The sequence below is a fragment of the Diabrotica virgifera genome, chromosome 2, assembly GCF_917563875.1.
Source record: "Diabrotica virgifera virgifera chromosome 2, PGI_DIABVI_V3a".
Taxonomy (NCBI): Eukaryota; Metazoa; Arthropoda; class Insecta; order Coleoptera; family Chrysomelidae; genus Diabrotica; species Diabrotica virgifera.
This window is the reverse complement of record NC_065444.1, coordinates 236,958,869-236,977,148: the sequence shown is the minus strand read 5'-3', so window position 1 is coordinate 236,977,148 and position 18,280 is coordinate 236,958,869. Positions and strand designations below refer to the sequence as shown.

At 35.4% G+C, this 18,280-nt stretch overlaps 1 protein-coding gene across 1 annotated transcript in view; it reads right to left on the bottom strand.

Moving 5' to 3' along the window:
* Positions 1-16,593: 16,593 nt before the first annotated feature.
* Positions 16,594-18,280, bottom strand: part of LOC126880496 (neuroendocrine convertase 1-like) — a 112,304-nt gene continuing 110,617 nt past the window's right edge. Inside the window, exon 12 of the mRNA XM_050644374.1 lies at positions 16,594-16,892. Coding sequence (XP_050500331.1) covers positions 16,629-16,892 — 264 coding nt within the window. The 3' untranslated portion in view covers positions 16,594-16,628. The remainder of the gene's footprint in view (positions 16,893-18,280) is intronic.

Genomic DNA, 18,280 nt, shown 5'->3' with positions numbered 1-18,280 from the left:
ATAATCTCTATTCTGAGAATAACGGTTTTTCATTTATAGTGTCTTTCTGTTGCATTTGGAAATTTCCAAGCCACGCCGCCCCGGCACAAAAATAAAATATTCCTCTCTTTCTGCACTCAAATTCTCAGTATTTAACCCAGCACGTCTCTACAATAGCTGGTAGGTTGTTAAGCCCGGTCTACACGTGCAATTTCAGAAACTACTTGCTTTGTTCAAATAAAGGAGTCGTTTTGTTTGTATGAAAAAATATTTGCATATATTACATTATTTTATTTTCGTAAATATATTTTTCTGTTTATAGTATACAAAAAGTGTACTCATTTCTTGGCTGATAGTACGGGTGTTATAATTTTAACATTGTTTGTTCAACCTTTTGATTTAAATTAAATTTATAATTTTGAATCCGATTAAGCCTGGTTCACAGGTTACAAAAATTATTAAAAATAATTTTGTTTTCTTGCATAAATTGTAAGTTTTTGCTACATTTAGCTTCGCTTAAGCTCATTTTACACTTCTAGAAAACTATAGAAAATAAATAATTGTTTTTTCCTTCAATTTAATTAATTTAAATACTTGTTAAGGGTGTCTCACACTTGCTGAAAAATACCCATTTTGGAAAATTGCATATATTTTGAAATTTTATAGTTTTGCATTTCATATACTAATCTGCGCTCATACAGGGTGATACTATTAAGACAATCTCACACTATTAAACGTGTAATATATAATATATTGTACATATTCTCTCATTTTCGCATCGATTTATAGGTTTAGACATTTGCAAATAATCTATCTAATCTCACATTCTCGCAACATGGCTGACCGATCAAAATATAACCGACAGAGGCTCACCGCAAAACTTGATATAACCAAGTTGGCTGATTCGGTTCCCACAACTCTTAATTCTCTAAACAAATATAAAATTCGTGAAATAATTTCACAACTCAAACATTCTTACGGACTTTTCCGCGATGCTCAAAATGTGCTGGAGACGATCCCCGAGGAACCTACCCCCTCTACTGATTCCTCTGTGGTTTTTGATAAATATTTGGATACAATTTCTCTATTGGAAGAAAGGTTAGAGGTCATTGAAAGTTCTAATGTGACTGCTACCCCCTCCCTCCAATTTGACCCTAATTCTTCTCTAACCTCACAGTCTATGGCTAGGCAACGAACAGTAAACCTCCCTCGTATTCAGTTAAAACCATTTAGTGGCTTAGTTACTGAATACAATTCATTCATTGAGACCTTTGATACAATAATAGGATCTGATACTACATTAAGTGATCTGGAAAAACTCATTTACCTCAAAAGTTTTCTAACTTCCGAGCCTTTGACGCTTCTCGAGCATATCCCACTCACAGGTGACAATTACAAAATAGCCCGGGATAACCTGACACAAAGGTACGCCAACTCTAAATCGCTTATCAAAACTCTCATCTCTCAAATTCTTGATGCGCCTCCTATTTCTGGAAACGCAAATCACTCACAATTAAGAAATTTTCATACGGTCATGTCAAATAATTTCAAGGCCCTATTGAACTTGAATAGGCCCCCTTCAGATCTCTTGCATTTACTTCTCATACATATCGCTACTCAGAAACTCGACGCACCTACCATTAGGGCTCTTGAGTTCCAATCCGGTGGTAGCCAAGCTACCCCTGATTTTGTCCATTTTCTAGGGGAAATCGAGACACGCGTTGTTCATCTTGAGAATATTCAATCTCAATCAAAACCAAAATCGACTACTACTTCCAGACACTCTTTACACCTAGCCTCAGACACTTCTACCAGTAACCTTTCGCCTCGCTTAGGTCCTAAGAAATGTTCCTATTGCAACGACTCTCACTCGATCTACTCTTGTCCTCAGTTCAAGCAGTTGAATTCTAAAGAACGTTTTAGTTTTGTCAAACAAAATAAATTTTGTATTAATTGTCTTGGGTCTCACATGCTCGATCAGTGTAAATCCAAATTCTCTTGCATAGTTTGTAAATCTCGTCATCACACGTTGCTCCATTTCGACAAAACGGGTCATAGTAACCCTTCCGCGGCTGTTGGCCAACACAACTCAAATAATCATAATAAAACCGCTATCTCAAATAACTCCCATACACAGGGTAATTCACAACAGGGGCCCTCACATGTTAGAGCTCCTGAAACGGAAGTTAATCTTCAAAATTCGACTCCACATTCAATGGCTCTATCTGCAGCCTCGCTTGATAATCATTTGGTGTTATTAAGCACACTCCAGGTCTATCTTGTCGCTCCTAGCGGCAAGAGGGTCTTCGCAAAGGCACTCTTAGACTCGGCCTCACAGGTTTCATTTATTAGTGCTGACCTCGTAAAGGAACTGTCACTCACCACTAGAGATGGAAAATTACGGATCAATGGAATTAACTCCACCTCATCCTCGTCTCAATCTATTGTAGATACAACAATTTTCGCTGTCGCTAACGACGTTCCTTTTGACATCTCGTGCTCTGTACTCCCAAAGATAACAAATCCGCTTCCTCAAATTTCTATTTCGGCGAGCAAACTAAACATACCCTCAGAGATACCATTAGGTGATCCGATGTTCCATGTAACATCCCCAATTGGTATCCTGCTCGGTGCAGACCTGTATAACGATATCATTCAACCTGAAATAATTCGTTTGGGAAAAGGTCTTCCCGTTCTTCAACGCACTCTACTCGGGTACACGATATCAGGGTCAGTTCCAGACTTTGCTCTTAAGTCGAAAAATACTAAAAAGGCTTTGGAATTTTATTCAAACTCTCTCGTTACTTGTTGTTCTCATAACACTCCTTCCGCCGTAAATGAGCCGGTAGTGTCCAACGAGGAACTATCCGATCATTTACAAAAATTCTGGGAGCTGGAAGAAGCCGCTCCTCAGAACACCGATCTCATTAATGATCACCCCGCTGAAATTAATTTTGTAAAACATGTTAATGTTCTCCCCAATGGACGATATGAGTCCACACTCAATCTCAAACTCCCTATCGAAGATATAGACATGGGAAATTCGTTTCTCTCGGCAAAAAGACGTTTTCTCAGTCTCGAGAAACGTTTTCAACTCAACCCTGATTTATTGGAAAAATATCAGGACATTATATCGGAATATCTCAATAACGGACAAATAATTCAAGTGCCGTTAAAAATGCTAAATGACTCAGGTAAACCTAATTACTTTCTCCCTCACTTTCCCGTTTTCAAATCCAACTCTACTACTTCCACTCGTATAGTTTTCGATCCAAACAATAAATCGTCTACGGGAATCTCCCTCAGTGACGTCATAGACAAAGGTTATGTCGTCCAACATGAACTTTTTGACATTCTCGCTAAGTTTCGTCAGTTTAAATTCGCACTAGTAGGCGACATCAAGGCTATGTTCCTACAAATCGCCATTTGTCCCACTGAAACATTTCTGTTAAATTTTCTCTTTAGGGACAATATTCAGCAGCCTTTACGGTGCTATCAATTTCAAAGATTACCCTTCGGGCTCCCAAGTAGCCCATTTATCGCTCAAAGAGTTATCAAGCACATCGCTGACAACAACAAACATACCCACGAACTTGCTACTAGTGTTCTGCAAGAATCTATCTATATGGATGACCTGATCAGCGGTGCTGACAGTCTTCATGAATTAAGTTGTCTTTTCGAACAATTAACTTCTTTGCTAGAAACCCATGGTTTCCTCCTCCACAAGTGGAACTGCAGTTCTTCAGAATTTCTGTCTCAACACAATTTAAATCCCGTCTCTGAAGTCAGTCTTAACTTCACGGGATCTGATAAAGTCTTAGGCATATTCTGGGATTCAGAACGCGACCACTTTTCGTTTAAAACTCCTATCTTCAAATTGGCTAATGTTGTTACTAAACGTACTATTCTCTCCTACATTGCTACTTTGTATGACCCGCTAGGATGGTTATCCCCTGTCCTTGTGAACGCTAAGCTCTTGATACAGGAAATATGGTCCCAGAAATTGGACTGGGATCAACCCATTGACTCACCCATCATTATGAAAAATTGGCAAAACCTCTTATCGACATTCAAAACTATAGAAGAGGTCAAGGTACCTCGATGCTTACTTTTACAAAAGAAAGTTGTTGATGTTCAATTAATTATTTTCACCGACGCATCGGAAAAAATATACAGCACTTGTGTGTATCTCAAAGCGACATACTCAGACTTTTCTGTATCGTCGCGGCTTATCGCTTCTAAAAACAAAATTTCTCCGCTAAAAAATAAACTCACCATCCCCAAATTGGAACTTTGTGGAATAGTGTTGGGAGTCACTCTGGCTCATAGACTTTTTCACATCTTCAAGAAAAATTTGAGTATATCTTCATCTCATCTCTTTGCTGACTCTACAATTGCCTTGTCTTGGATACTTTCTAAAAAACACATTTGGAACATTTTTGTACAAAACAGAATTCAAAAGGTCAATTCCTTGTTGGAAACTTTTCCTTGTGATTTCCATTTCGTCAGAAGTCACGAAAACATCGCTGACCCCGCTTCCAGAGGGATAAATGTCTTTGATAATCCCCAGACCACCGAAGACTGGTTATGCGGACCTAGCTTTATTAGAGACAATCCCATCGATTTTTCTCTTCATCAAATTCCTCATTTTCAGGATGATCTTCCTGAATTAAGGAAGTTAGTTGTCTCAAACATAGCAACAAATCACGAACTCAACGACACCTTTGAAAATCTATTCGCTAAATCTTCTTCTTTTCGTAAAATTCAAAGAATTGTCGCTTATCTTTTTAGATTCATCAGTAATATTAAAAAGAAAATAAATAACTCTCCACGAGATACGGATATATTGACGCCACCCGAATTGGAGATCGCTGATCACGCGATCATCAGGTATATCCAAAGTATCTACTTTAAAAAAGAGATTCTTGAATTGAAAAATGCTAAACTCGTGACCAATAAAGCCATTCGTAAACTCAACCCCTTCCTACAACATAATGATGGGCTGATTCGTGTGGGAGGACGTCTCCGACACGCCCCCATATCGTATAATCAAAAACACCCCATTCTACTTCCTTCTAAATGTCGAGTTGTAGAACTAATCTTGACTCAAGCTCATCATAAGTTATTACATTCAGGCGCGCAAACAGTACTTTCGTATGTCAAAATGAAGTACTGGCCAATTGACGGATTAAGACAGATTAAACGCTTAATTCGTAAGTGTGTAAACTGTTTCCGATTCATGACACCCAATTCTGTTCAACAGATGGCAGATATGCATCCCGATCGTGTACTCCCCACTAGACCCTTCCAAGTCGTCTCAGTGGACTATGGGGGGTTCTTCTTAATTAAGTCCTCACATTTGAGGAAGGCACCGCTTTACAAAGCATACGTAGCCTATTTCATTTGCATGAGCACTAAATGTGTTCATATCGAACTCGTCACAGGATTAAGCGCAGAAGCCTATATTCTTACTCTGAAAAGGTTTATTGCCAGAAGATCCACGCCCAGTATTATTTGGAGCGACAATGCCACAAATTTCCATGGGGCAAAAAATGAAATGCGCGAATTCTATGATTTTTTCTTAAATCAAAATAATTCGGAACAGATTAAGGAATTCTGTACTCAAAACTCCATAACTTTCAAGATGGGTGTTCCCCGCAACCCCCATCAATTCGGCCTCCATGAGGTAGGAATAAAGAGTGTGAAGTATCACCTCTATCGAATTATAGGAAATTCCCACTTCACCTTTGAAGTGTTTAACACAGTATTATGCCAAATCGAGGCTATTCTAAATTCGAGACCCATCACTAGGATGTCGTCTGACGCCAATGACTTCGCTTTCCTATCTCCAGCTCACTTCTTAGTTCAAAGAAGTTTAACCGCGCCCCCTGAACCAAGTGTTTCAGAGATACCTGAAAATAGGTTGAATCTTTTTCAGCGTATTAGTAAAATTCAACAGCAATTTTGGAAATTGTGGAAAAAAGACTATCTTTGCCTCCTGCAGCAAAGAAATAAATGGACCGACCCTACTGACCCTGTCAAGATCGGGGATTTGGTTCTGTTGAAGGAGGATGGTACTCCTCCACTCTTATGGCCAACTGCCAGGGTAATAGATGTATTGCCTGGTAAGGATGGTCTAGTTCGTACTGTCAAGATTCACACTACTCACGGTGATTTTCTTCGTGGTATTACGAAAATCGCTGTGATTCCCCTGGAAGATTAAAATCTATCCCTAGGGGGAAAACTTATCGTTTTCCTCCATTTTATCGTTGTTACCCCTTGTGTATATAAACTCTAATTTCTTCAAACATTTCTTATCGTTGTGCACATCTTTGCCAATCCCCTCTCTTCGAGGTGATATAGGCCATCTCTCTCGCCTGTCGCCCCCGGCAATATGTACAATAAATATATTATACACGGCTCACTAAAATAATTAGTTACGCCCCTGTACTACTGATTACTTAAAATTCAAGTAGTATTTATGTAACCTTTCTGGAAACTCCAGGTTATTGTTGAGACTCGCATTTGAACCCCTCGCCGGGGCAGATCGTCAAAAGCTTCCTAACGAGAATCATCTCTAATCTATCGACGCTCCCGCTATTCGTAAAAAGGCCGCATTTTACCGGCTTTTTTTGCTATCGTTTTATACCGCTCAGATAATTCAATCTGCTCAGTATTATCGACGATGATTTATTTAGCGTATTAGTGAGTGCCTTACAAATGAACCAAATGGATTATGGAATTCAATCAGAGCTCTGATGTGACACGTCATCAAGGAATAAAACTGTAAGTACTCTACATGTATGTGAACATAACTTATTAGTCGTGATACTGTATGCATTTTGAACCATATACCTCTCGTAGCAAATATTCTTTGTGCCATTTATGCAGATAATACTTTAAATTACATATGAAAAATCGTTATCTACTCTTAACCAGCTTACCTATGGGAATATACTCTATAACCGTACAATAAGTATAGGTTACTATTGTTAAGGATACTTTACGTATTGCCTAAACAGTGGGCAATAACGACTTTCAAAGGAAACGGATATAGTAAATATGTATGTATTAAGTAAGTAATGACTATAATGACATAAGATGTATATAGAAAGTAGTGCAGTGGATATCGAGATTAGAAAAAATGACACAGAGGAAGGAAAAACTTTTTATCGTGAATGGACTAAATGATGATAATGACGACGAAAGCAGATATGATAATCTAATGTTAATATATATTACAATTTTCTCAAAATTCAGACCTACTATACACTTGAATTCATTGGTTGTTGGTTGCCAAGCTAAACAGTATTTGCTCATGTTTTAATTAAATTATCTGCAGTTTCTTCACCAATTTTTTGTATATAACATTGTAAGTGTTTAAATATAGTAGTCTAAAGATCACAAAAATATTGTTGTTTTCCAAATATATCAACTTTTGGAATTTCCATTTAAAGTATGATATAGAAATAGGTATTTTTTAGATATAGACATATAGTGTAGGAAACAGAGGTTGAACCTTGCAAAATGGACACAAGTCCGGTTTTATTTTTTTTCTGTTATATCAAGGGGTGCTTATTATAAGACTAACTTTTTCTGAAAAAATTTTGTCCCGGAACCTCCCTTTTCACCCCTTTAAAGGGGGTAATTTGTGGTTTTTGCGGAACGTAGCCCTTCCTTTACCTTTTTCAAAAATTATTTTTTATAGAAATATGAAGAGGACTATATTTTCTACGATTTATTCCCGACAACATATGTCTACCATCCACTGTTTAGCGGGGGTGGCGCCCCAAATTTGACAAGTTTTTAAAAAAGATGTTTTTAAAAAATATATATTTTTCCCTAAATGTAACGGAAATTAAGAAGAAATCCTGCGGCAATTATTTACAAATAAGTGACTGATTTTTCGGTATAGGTTTAACTTAAGGGTAATTGCCCTATTTTTAATTACAGGGTGTTACATTTTAAAAAACCCCTTTTTATACCATCTGAACCGTTTATGCTAGAGTAAAAAGACTTTCAGCGATTACCCATGTACTGGTGCTATTGACAAATTTGTATAATGTACCCCCATTTTTTTCCCGGAACCACCCCAAAAAAAAAGAAGAATTAATAAATAAAGTGATTCTCTTGGAATCCTTCACACAAAATGCCCTTTATTAATATGCTTCATATATCATTTTGTGCACGTTATTATTACCCATGCATGAACATCAAAAGCGATTTCCTAGTGCAACCCCTGTAGCCAAAAAAAAATAAATAAAATGGGGGGTTGAAATTTTTTTTTTGTTTTTGGTTTTTGGATTCATATCGGCATATGCTTCATCAATAGTGCTCTTCAAAAATAGATATGGTTATTGCAACATCCCTGCGGAAACCACCCCTATCCTTGAAAATATACTGCAGAAACTACCCCTATCCCTTGGCGAGGATGTTTTTACGATTTTCTCATTACCTATGCATTCTTTTTAAACAAAACTTATACAAGATTAAAGACCACCATTTACTCTAAAAATTAGGTCCTATTCATTTTTTTCGTATAAGCAACCGTTACGGCACAGTGGCGCCGTAAGCCTCATATATGCTTTGGTGGGCTCCAGTTTTTGTTTTGTTTTTCGTCATCTGTTCGTTTTATTGATAAAGTACTTATGTAAAATAAAACAACATAGTGTAACCTACAAATTATGACTTATGCACATTTTACATTCTTTGCGCCCCAAAGCCACAGTGGTGGCCCAAAATCAATTTTTGCATATTTTCGCCACCTACACGCATTTTATTGCATTAATGCTACCTTAATAGCACAATATTCACCCTTAAGTGGTCGCTAAGCAGTGGCGAGTCCAGGGAGAGTTGATGGGGGCGATCACCCCCCCCCTCTCAAACCAAGTGATATTATATTTAAAGATTCTAAAAATATTCATTTATTTTTATAGAAATACTTATATTATGTTATTAATTTTATAAGAATGGCGTACTTTTTATGCTTTAGCGACAGTGGCGGATCCAGTAGCGTTAAGAGGGGGTGCCAATTGGCTAAATTTCTATAAAAATAAATGAATATTTTTATAATCTTTGAATATAATATCACTTGGTTTGAGACGGGGGGAGGTGATTATCCCTATCACCCCTCTCTGGATCCGCCACTGCTTAGCGACCACCTAAGGGTAAATATTGTGCTATTAAGGTATCATTAATGCAATAAAATGCGTGTAGGTGGCGAAAATATGCAAAAATTGATTTTGGGCCACCACTGTGGCTTTGGGGTGCAAAGATTGTAAAATGTGCATAAGTCATAATTTGTAGGTTGCACTGTGTTGTTTTATTTTACATGAGTACTTTATCAATAAAACGAACAGATGACGAAAAAAAAAACAAAAACTGGAGCCCGCCAAAGCGTATATGAGGTTTACGGCCCCACTGTGCCGTAACCGTTGCTTATACGAAAAAAATGAATAGGACCTAATTTTTAGAGTAAATAGTGGTCTTTAACCTTGTATCAGTTTTGTTTAAAAATAATGCATAGGTAATGAGAAATTCGTAAAAACCTGCTCGCCAAGGGATAGGGGTAGTTTCTGCATTATATTTTCAAGGATAGGGGTGGTTTCCGCAGGGATGTTGCAATAACCATATATATTTTTGAAAAGCACTATTGATGAAGCATATGCCGATATGAATCCAAAAACCAAAAACAAAAAAAAAATTTCAACCCCCCATTTTATTTATTTTTTTTTGGCTACAGGGGTTGCACTAGGAAATCGCTTTTGATGTTCATGCATGGGTAATAATAACGTGCACAAAATTATATATGAAGCATATTAATAAAGGGCATTGTGTGTGAAGGATTCCAAGAAAATCACTTTATTTTTTAATTCTTATTTTTTTGGGGTGGTTCCGGGGAAAAAATGGGGGTGTAAATAGCACCAGTACATGGGTAATCGCTGAAAGTCTTTTTACTCTAGCATAAACGGTTCAGATGGTATAGAAAGGGGTTTTTTAAAATGTAACACCCTGTAATTAAAAAAAAGGGCAATTACCCTTAAGTGAAGCCTATACCAAAAAATCAATCAATTATTTGTGAATAATTGTCGCAGGATTCCTTCTTAATTTCCGTTACAGTTAGGGAAAAATATATTTTTTTTAAAACATCTTTTTTAAAAACTTGTCAACTTTGGGGCGCCACCCCCGCTAAACGGTGGATGATAGACATATGCTGTCGGCAAATAAATCGTAGAAAATATAGTCCTCTTCATATTTCTGTAAAATAATTTTTTTGTAAAAGGTACAGGAAGGGCTACGTTCCGCAAAAACCACAAATTACCCCCTTTAAAGGGGTGAAAAGGGGGGTTCCGGGGCGAAATTTTTTCAGAAAAAGTTAGTCTTATAATAAGCACCCCTTGATATTTCAGAAAAAAAATAAAACCGGACTTGTGTTCATTTTGCAAGGTTCAACCTTTGTTTCCTACACTAATAGGACTTACACAGGAACGTGCTTCTCCTAAACATACTTTGATTAAATGTTATCGTTAAGTTTATTAATGCTACTATTCTTAGGTATATTATAAAATGTGTAATATTCGTTCAACGTGACATTTCTATCAATCTTTCTTCCTTTCTGTCTCCCCTTTCTTTTACCCTATAAGGATGTCAGATTTAGGCTAGCTCTTTTAATTTCCATTCACTCATTTCTTCCATTCTTTTCTATTTCCTGCCATTATTTTCAATTCCTCGAGTGACTTTTGTTTAACTTTTCTCGTCTCTACTTCCTGCTGTATCCATTTTTTTCTTGGTATGCCTCTTTTTCTGTTTACAATGTTCTTTGCTTCATGGACTTTTCTTGTAAGTATGATGGGTTGCATCCTCATCAGATGCCCATACCAGTTCATTTGTCTCTTTGCAATTTTATTCATTATTGGTTCTTGTTTGATCATTCTCCTAATAGTCTCGTTGCTAAATCCATCCCATTTTGTATTTTCAACTATTCTTAATAGGTTTCTCATATCCATTGCTTGTATCCTGCTCTTATTTTTTTTTTCAGAATTGTCCACAGTCGGTATTGCTATTGTGTTATACATATATGTTTATCCTTGTCTCTCGTGAAGTTCTCTTTTTCCCAGTATTGGGGCTAACGCATAGTACAACTTGTTTGATTTCTTTGCCCTATTTTTATTTCCAGTCTACTTTTCCGTTATTCACGATGACTACAGGGCCATAAAGCTACTTATAGTATGATATAATTAATCCAAATAATGGCATAACCCAGACATCCAAAGTTAAAGTTATCCTCCAACACCAAATTGTTCTATATGATCCACATAATGTTCAGAAAAAAGTCACACCATTTTGAGCATCGGGTTTGGGGGGGGGGGGGGGGGGGAGAAATAGGTAAATTCGTAGTGTTTTAGGTTTTTCGTCAATATTTCTAAAACTATGCGGTGTAGCATGCACAACCTTCTATACAAAAATGTTCTACATTAAATTTTCAATAAAAAAGGTCCTATGCATAATCCTTCTAAAATGAACGGCTCCAAAGTTACAGAGGTAGCATAGTATAATTGGTCCAAAAAAGGCCTAACCCAGACATCTAAAGTATAAGTTTTCCTCCAACACCAAATTGTTCTATGTCCACATATTGTTCAGTAAAAAGTTACACCATTTTGAGCGTCCGGTTTTGGGGGGGGGGGGGATGGGGGAGGAGTCGGTCAATTAATAGTTTTTTTACGTTTTTTGTCAATATTTCTAAAGCTATGCTTTAGCGTAAACAATGGTCTATACAAAAATGTTCTACATACAATTCAAAACAAAAAAGGTCCTATACATAATTCAAATACATAAAATCAACGGTTCCAGAGTTACAGAGGGTGAAAAGAGGAGGTTTTCGATACTTTTTTTATTATCTGGGCAATTGATGATGATTTTGGGTGGTAAGGTTGACGTTTCTTCAAGGGCTTATCACTAACATATCATCGGCCACTGAAATAGCAAATTTTATTTACAAAATATAATCCTGTTAAAGAAAATTTCTATAAATTGCTCAAAGAATATAAAAAGTATCGAAAATCTCCACTTTTACCCTCCGTAACTCTGGAACCGTTGATTTTATAACAATTATGTATTGAACCTTTTTTGTTTTAAATTTCACGTAGAATATTTTTGTATAGAACATTGTTTTTGCTAAAGCATAGTTTTAGAAATATTGACGAAAAACTTAAAAAACTACTAATTTACCGACTTCTCCCCCATCTTCCCCCCAAACCGGCCGATCAAAATGGTGTAACTTTTTACTGAACAATATGTGGACCATATAGAACAATTTGGTGTTGTCGGAAAACTTTTACTTTGGATGTCTGGGTTAGACCTTTTTTTGGACCAATTATACTATACCTACTACCTCCGTAACTTTTGAACCGTTCATTTTAGAAGGATTATGCATAGGACCTTTTTTATTTCAAATTTAATGTTGAATATTTTTGGATAGAAGGACCATTATGTGGATCATTATGTGGACCATATAGAATAATTTGGTGTTGGAGGATAACTTTCACTTTGGATGTCTGAGTTTGGGTCTAGTTATACCATACTATTAGTCACATCATAAAAATGTGGAAGAGAGTAGTTGATAGACGGATACGTGATCAAACCGAAATATACGATAATCAATTTGGCTTTATGCAGGGCAGATCAGTATCAAATACAATTTTAATTATAAGGCAGTTGATGGAAAAATACAGGAATAAAGAAACAAGTGCCAAATATTCTTCTTCATTGTTGAGGTCCGTCAGGAATTTATTTAATTGTTCTGGTCCGTGAGACCAATTGGAGAACACATCATCGATCATATCTCCACCATACTGTGGGTTTTTTGTCTTGTTTGTGTACAATATCTTGTTAGAAATCATCTATGAATAATCTGCTATAATGAAGATCATCTATAAAGATGATCCCGTTGCTAATACGAAATTTTGTCGGTCAAAATCATTACCTAGATGAAAATAAATGTTGTGTGTGAAAGGTGTTAGTAGCTCAATGATAGCTGATATATTCGGTTAGGTTTTTTTATCATCACCCTCTAATTTGACTCTTATTATTTTTAAAGTTTTCTCCAATGGCACATTAGTGAAAATGCTGGTGATATCAAAACTGACAAGCGTGTTGTTGGAATTGTAATATATTTCTGTTAGTTTTTGAAAGAAATGTTATGAAGAATTTGTAATAAAATAAATATTATTTCGCTAGATTTGCACGTTCCTAAATGATAAATAAGCAAGTAGACAAGGCGAGAACGGCGGGTTCGTTGGAAAAAATATTCCCATGAGATTTTTTTGCATAATCACGTTCGTGATATATCCCAGAATAAGGTTTAAGAAGTCGCCCACGTGAAAAGTAGTCCAAATTTTTAACAATTTTTTTTAATCAAATTGTAAAAATCAATATTTTTGGCCCGGACAAATTTTTTTGAAGTTTTTTGGATCATTCTGGACAAAAAAGGTATCTTATAATTTTTCATTAAAGTTCATCGTTTTCGAGTTATAAGCAATTTAAAATTGAAAAAAACGAAAAATGGCGATTTTTAAGGCTTAATAACTCGGTTAAAAGTTACTATAATGAAATTCAGAAAGTGACCAAATCAAAGTTTAAAGCCCCCCCTACAAGATCCTGAAAAAATGTTTGTCATTATTTTATTAATAAGCTGTTATTTTTAAGTAATTATAATGACCGCCACGCACGTGTTCTTCTTCTTAAAGTTCCCTCTCCTATCGGAGGTTGGATATCATAATGGCTATGGTCACTTTGTTGGCTGCTGCTCTGAATAGTTGTAATGAACTACAGTTAAACCATTCTCTAAGGTTCCTCAGCCAGGAGATGCGTCTTCTTCCTATGCCTCTTCTTCCTTGGATCCTTCCTTGCATAATAATTCTCAGCAACTCATATTTTTCTCCTCTGGTAATGTGACCCAAATATTCCAGTTTTCTAGTTTTTATACTTTTCATAATTTCTAACTCCTTATTTAAACGTCGTAGCACTTCAACATTGGTAATCCTTTGAACCCACTGAATTTTCAATATTCTTCTGTAACACCACATTTCGAACGCTTCTATTCTTCTTATGTGTTGTCTCTTCAATGTCCAAGCTTCCATTCCGTATAGCAATATAGAAAATATGTAGCATCTTAGAGCCCTCAATCTGAGAGGCAACTGAAGGTCTTACGCACGTGTTAGGCGGCCGTAAATGCTGAGTGCGAGAGAGATGCCATTCCGGCAGTCCAATTGTGCATCTTACTTGCACTCACATTTACAGCCACGTCAATACGATTTAACCGCTCATTGTTATGAATTAAAAATAACAGCTTAGTAATAAATTAATGACACAAATTTCTTCAGGATTATGTAGCGGGGACTTTAAACTTTGATTTAGTGGCTTTCTGACTTTCATAATAATAATTTTTAACAGAGTTATTAAATATTAAAAATGGCCATTTTCGCGTTTTTCAAATTTTAAATTGCTTATAACTCGAAAAATATCAACTTCAGAAAAAAATTATAAGAGACCTTTTTTGTCCAGAATGGTCCAAAAAATCTAAGAAAAAAAAATTGTCAGGGCCAAAAATATTGATTTTTGCAATTTGATTAAAAAAAATTGCTAAAAAAAATTTGGACCATTTTTTAAGTGGGCGACTTCTTGAACCTTATTCTGAGATGTCTCACGAATGTGATTATGAAAAAAAATCTCATGGTAATATTTTTTCCAACGAATCCGCCGTTTTCGCCTTGTCTAAAGAGAATATTTCGCTGTAAGCGAAGATGAATCTTATTATTATGTTTATCGGGTTTTATGTAAATTTGTAGGGACCCTAGGCTGCAGAACCAAATGCTCCGTTGTAAGGTCTGATACCACCAAATCCCTTTTATAAGTGGAAGAAAAGGGGTCATTTTTAAGGTGACCAGGCACCATTCATATATTCCGATAGAAATATTTGGCAACCTAGCCCTTCGTTACATGTATGCTGTAACCCAGGCAACCAAGTGACGTCAATAACGTCGAGAAAACGTCAGTTTTTGGTTGAATGTATACACGTGTTTGAACATTACGTCGTATAAACGTCGTTTGTAGGTGATTTTAAATAAGTACGATTAATGACGTTAAAATACGTTTAATAACACGTTTTCATTTCAGACAGCTCAAGTCTGACGTCACAAAAATGGGAGGAGCTTAAACAGTTAATGCTTATAATGTTGTATATTGACATGACATTGACTTCAAACTTCATTTATTGTTTACGTGCATTGTGTGGTAAAATAAGACTTTTGGTGTTTTGGTGTTTATTTTCTGTTAATGAACTAATTATTATGTGTTGTTCACGATTCTTTTTGATTTAATGGACAGCGTTACGTTAAATTCAGATATTATGCTGGATAATTTGTTAATAAATTATTTATTAGTTTAGATGTTGTTTTTTGACACAGTAAGTATACCTATATAAAAAGTGAAAATTCTATAATGTTGCATTGAGGATATTGTAATTTGATTGTAATTCTATGCATTTTTTTATAAAGTTTTCCATTTGGTTTTACTCTTACCCTATAAGCTAAATTTAAAACAGTTAAATGAAAAATTGCAATACCAACAATGCCCAAACGAATAATTATTATTCTGTATTTTTAAAACCATAAAATGAAAAATAATCTAAAAAAAAACGACAAAAACTACTTTTTGGTATCACGTATCCAAAACGTGATAAAAATGACGTCAGTTATGGTGGGACATATTCACGTGACTTTCGACGTCGAAAAAACGTGATAAACTGACGTGGTTTGGTGACAACTATGGCGTCTTTTCAACGTTTTGTAAACGTTGCCTGGGAAACGAATTATCAAAAGAGAAAATTGATAGTAAAGATAAAAACGAACTTATCGAGCGTTTTCCACCATTTCAAAGATGAAAAAAATTAGTTAGTAGTTGATTAACTCAAGATTTTCACTAAAAATTTTAAAAATTTTATAGTTAAAAATTGAAATTAACTTTTACATAGTAAGGAAAGTTTTCACCGGCACTTTTTCTCAGAATAGCGCTTAAGTTCATCATACAGTCTGTTTGCATCCACAGTCTGACATATTCATCTTTAATCACGATTATTACAATATTTCTATCTTGTGCTGCTTCAACTCAATTCTTCGAGATTTTCTTGATGTCATCTGATCAGCGGGTGGGACGTCTGCTTCGGCTGCGTTTATCATAGCTTAACCTTCATTCTTGAATCTTCCTTGTTGATCTCCCACCCCGCAATTGTGCTACATGTCCCGCCAATCTCCATTTAAGCCTTATAATGTGTTTAAGCATATCATCCACCCTCGACTTTCCACATTCCACGTATCTTTTTTTTTTCTTACACTGTCTCTTAGTATCTGGCTGTTTTTAGTAAGGGTAAAAGTTTCGGCTCCGTATGTAAGGACTAGCAAGACACACTGGTTGAACTTCCTTCTTTTGACGATGATGGGCAATTCCGATTTAAAAATATATCTTAATTTGCCATAGGCAGTTTTCATCTATCAGTTTTTACAATTCCTATCAACATGTAATTGCCTTATACATTTTAGCAAATAAAACAAATTTAAACCAACTGCTAAAATAATTTATAATAGGTATTAAATTCAATGGTACAAATCATTTATTAAAATCTCCTCCATAATATCCTGTGGTAAGTAAGCAGATCGGGATTCTAGATTCTGGACTCTATCTACTAGGTTATGTGTTTCATAATTTGCAGCATGAGCCAATTTCACACGGTTTTGGAGACGGTTATAATTTTCGTCGTAGTTTCTGGGACCTTCTCTCATGTGTGGTGGTAGATGCCTGGTTCCGTGTAAAATTAACATTGTATCGCCCACAGAACCTATATGCTTCTTAGATGACGTCTACAAAAAAAGGTATTTATAAATTAGAACTAAATAAAAGCATTATGAACATATTTATGTAATAAATATAATAATTGAGTTCTATCTAATGGAGTTCGAGACAAGAAGTCGAAGTGTACGGACATATGGCCAAGACAGCGGCGATATCTAAATTTCATATACCGGAAAATATCACGTTGTCGAGGTAAAATGTAATTAGTGTATTTTGGTGTCAAAAACAAAAACGGTAAATCGATTGTTTACAAACTTAAATAAATTGAGCAATTTAGTTTATTAAAGAAAAAGAGAAATCCAGTCTATATTATCAATGATCTCACCGCAAAAGAAAGAGAAATAGATTACCACATAATAAAAAGGGCACAAACGTAGAAGAATAGGGGTAAACAAGTACAGATTAAACAGGGTCCCCGCTACCATATGTGCAAAGTGTGCAATGCACACGGGCGCCATTTTAAAACAAAATTTGAGAAATTAAATAAGATTAGGTGTAAATACACAAGAAACAATTAAATTAAGTGACAGCGATATTTTATGTTTTGTTCTTGAAAAATGACTGGCAGATCATGATAATAAGGATATAGACTCCAATGATTTGTTTAATGAAATAAAAGCGTTAAAGTTATTTTTATTACCTGATGATACTGATCCCTTAATTATTTTAAAATCTCCATACTTCCAAATGTACGCATTTCACTAAAAATTCTTTTGACATTGCCTGTATCTGTAGCTTTTGGCAAGCGATCTTTTTCAGGGTTAAAAATATTATTAAAAATCATTTAAGTAGAATGCTTCAAGAAAGATTGCCTGAACTATAGCAATATTAGCAATTGCACAAAAAATTTTTGATGGAATAAATTTTAGCGATGCAATTAATGAATTTGCAACAGCAAGTCTCGGAAAATATCGCTACTACAATTTTTCTATTGTACCTATAGCCCAGAAAATAGGGATGGCGGTTTTTGACAAAACGCCGGTTTTCGGTTATACCGGTTTTTTTGCTTACGGTTTAACCTGGCGGTTATAACCGGCCAAAAAAACCGGTTTTTGCAAAAACCGGATATCATATTTTTAAATGGAACACTCTGTATTTTATATTACCATCGAAAATTTCTTTCATTATACTTGCATATCTTTTAAATATTCCCTATACCTAAAGGTATTAGTTTTCGAGATATTTTAGTTTTATTGTTGATAACTCATAGCTACGTTTATTACAGTAAATTAATTACCCTTAATATTAGAAACCTCCAATGAGTTTGTTAATGATAATTAAAATTAGACTGCATTTCATTTTTTTCTCCAAGTTTATGGTAAATTCTATACAATAACGACAATTTTATATTTACTAACAAAATCATATTAATTTTCCACGAAGAAATGGGAACTAT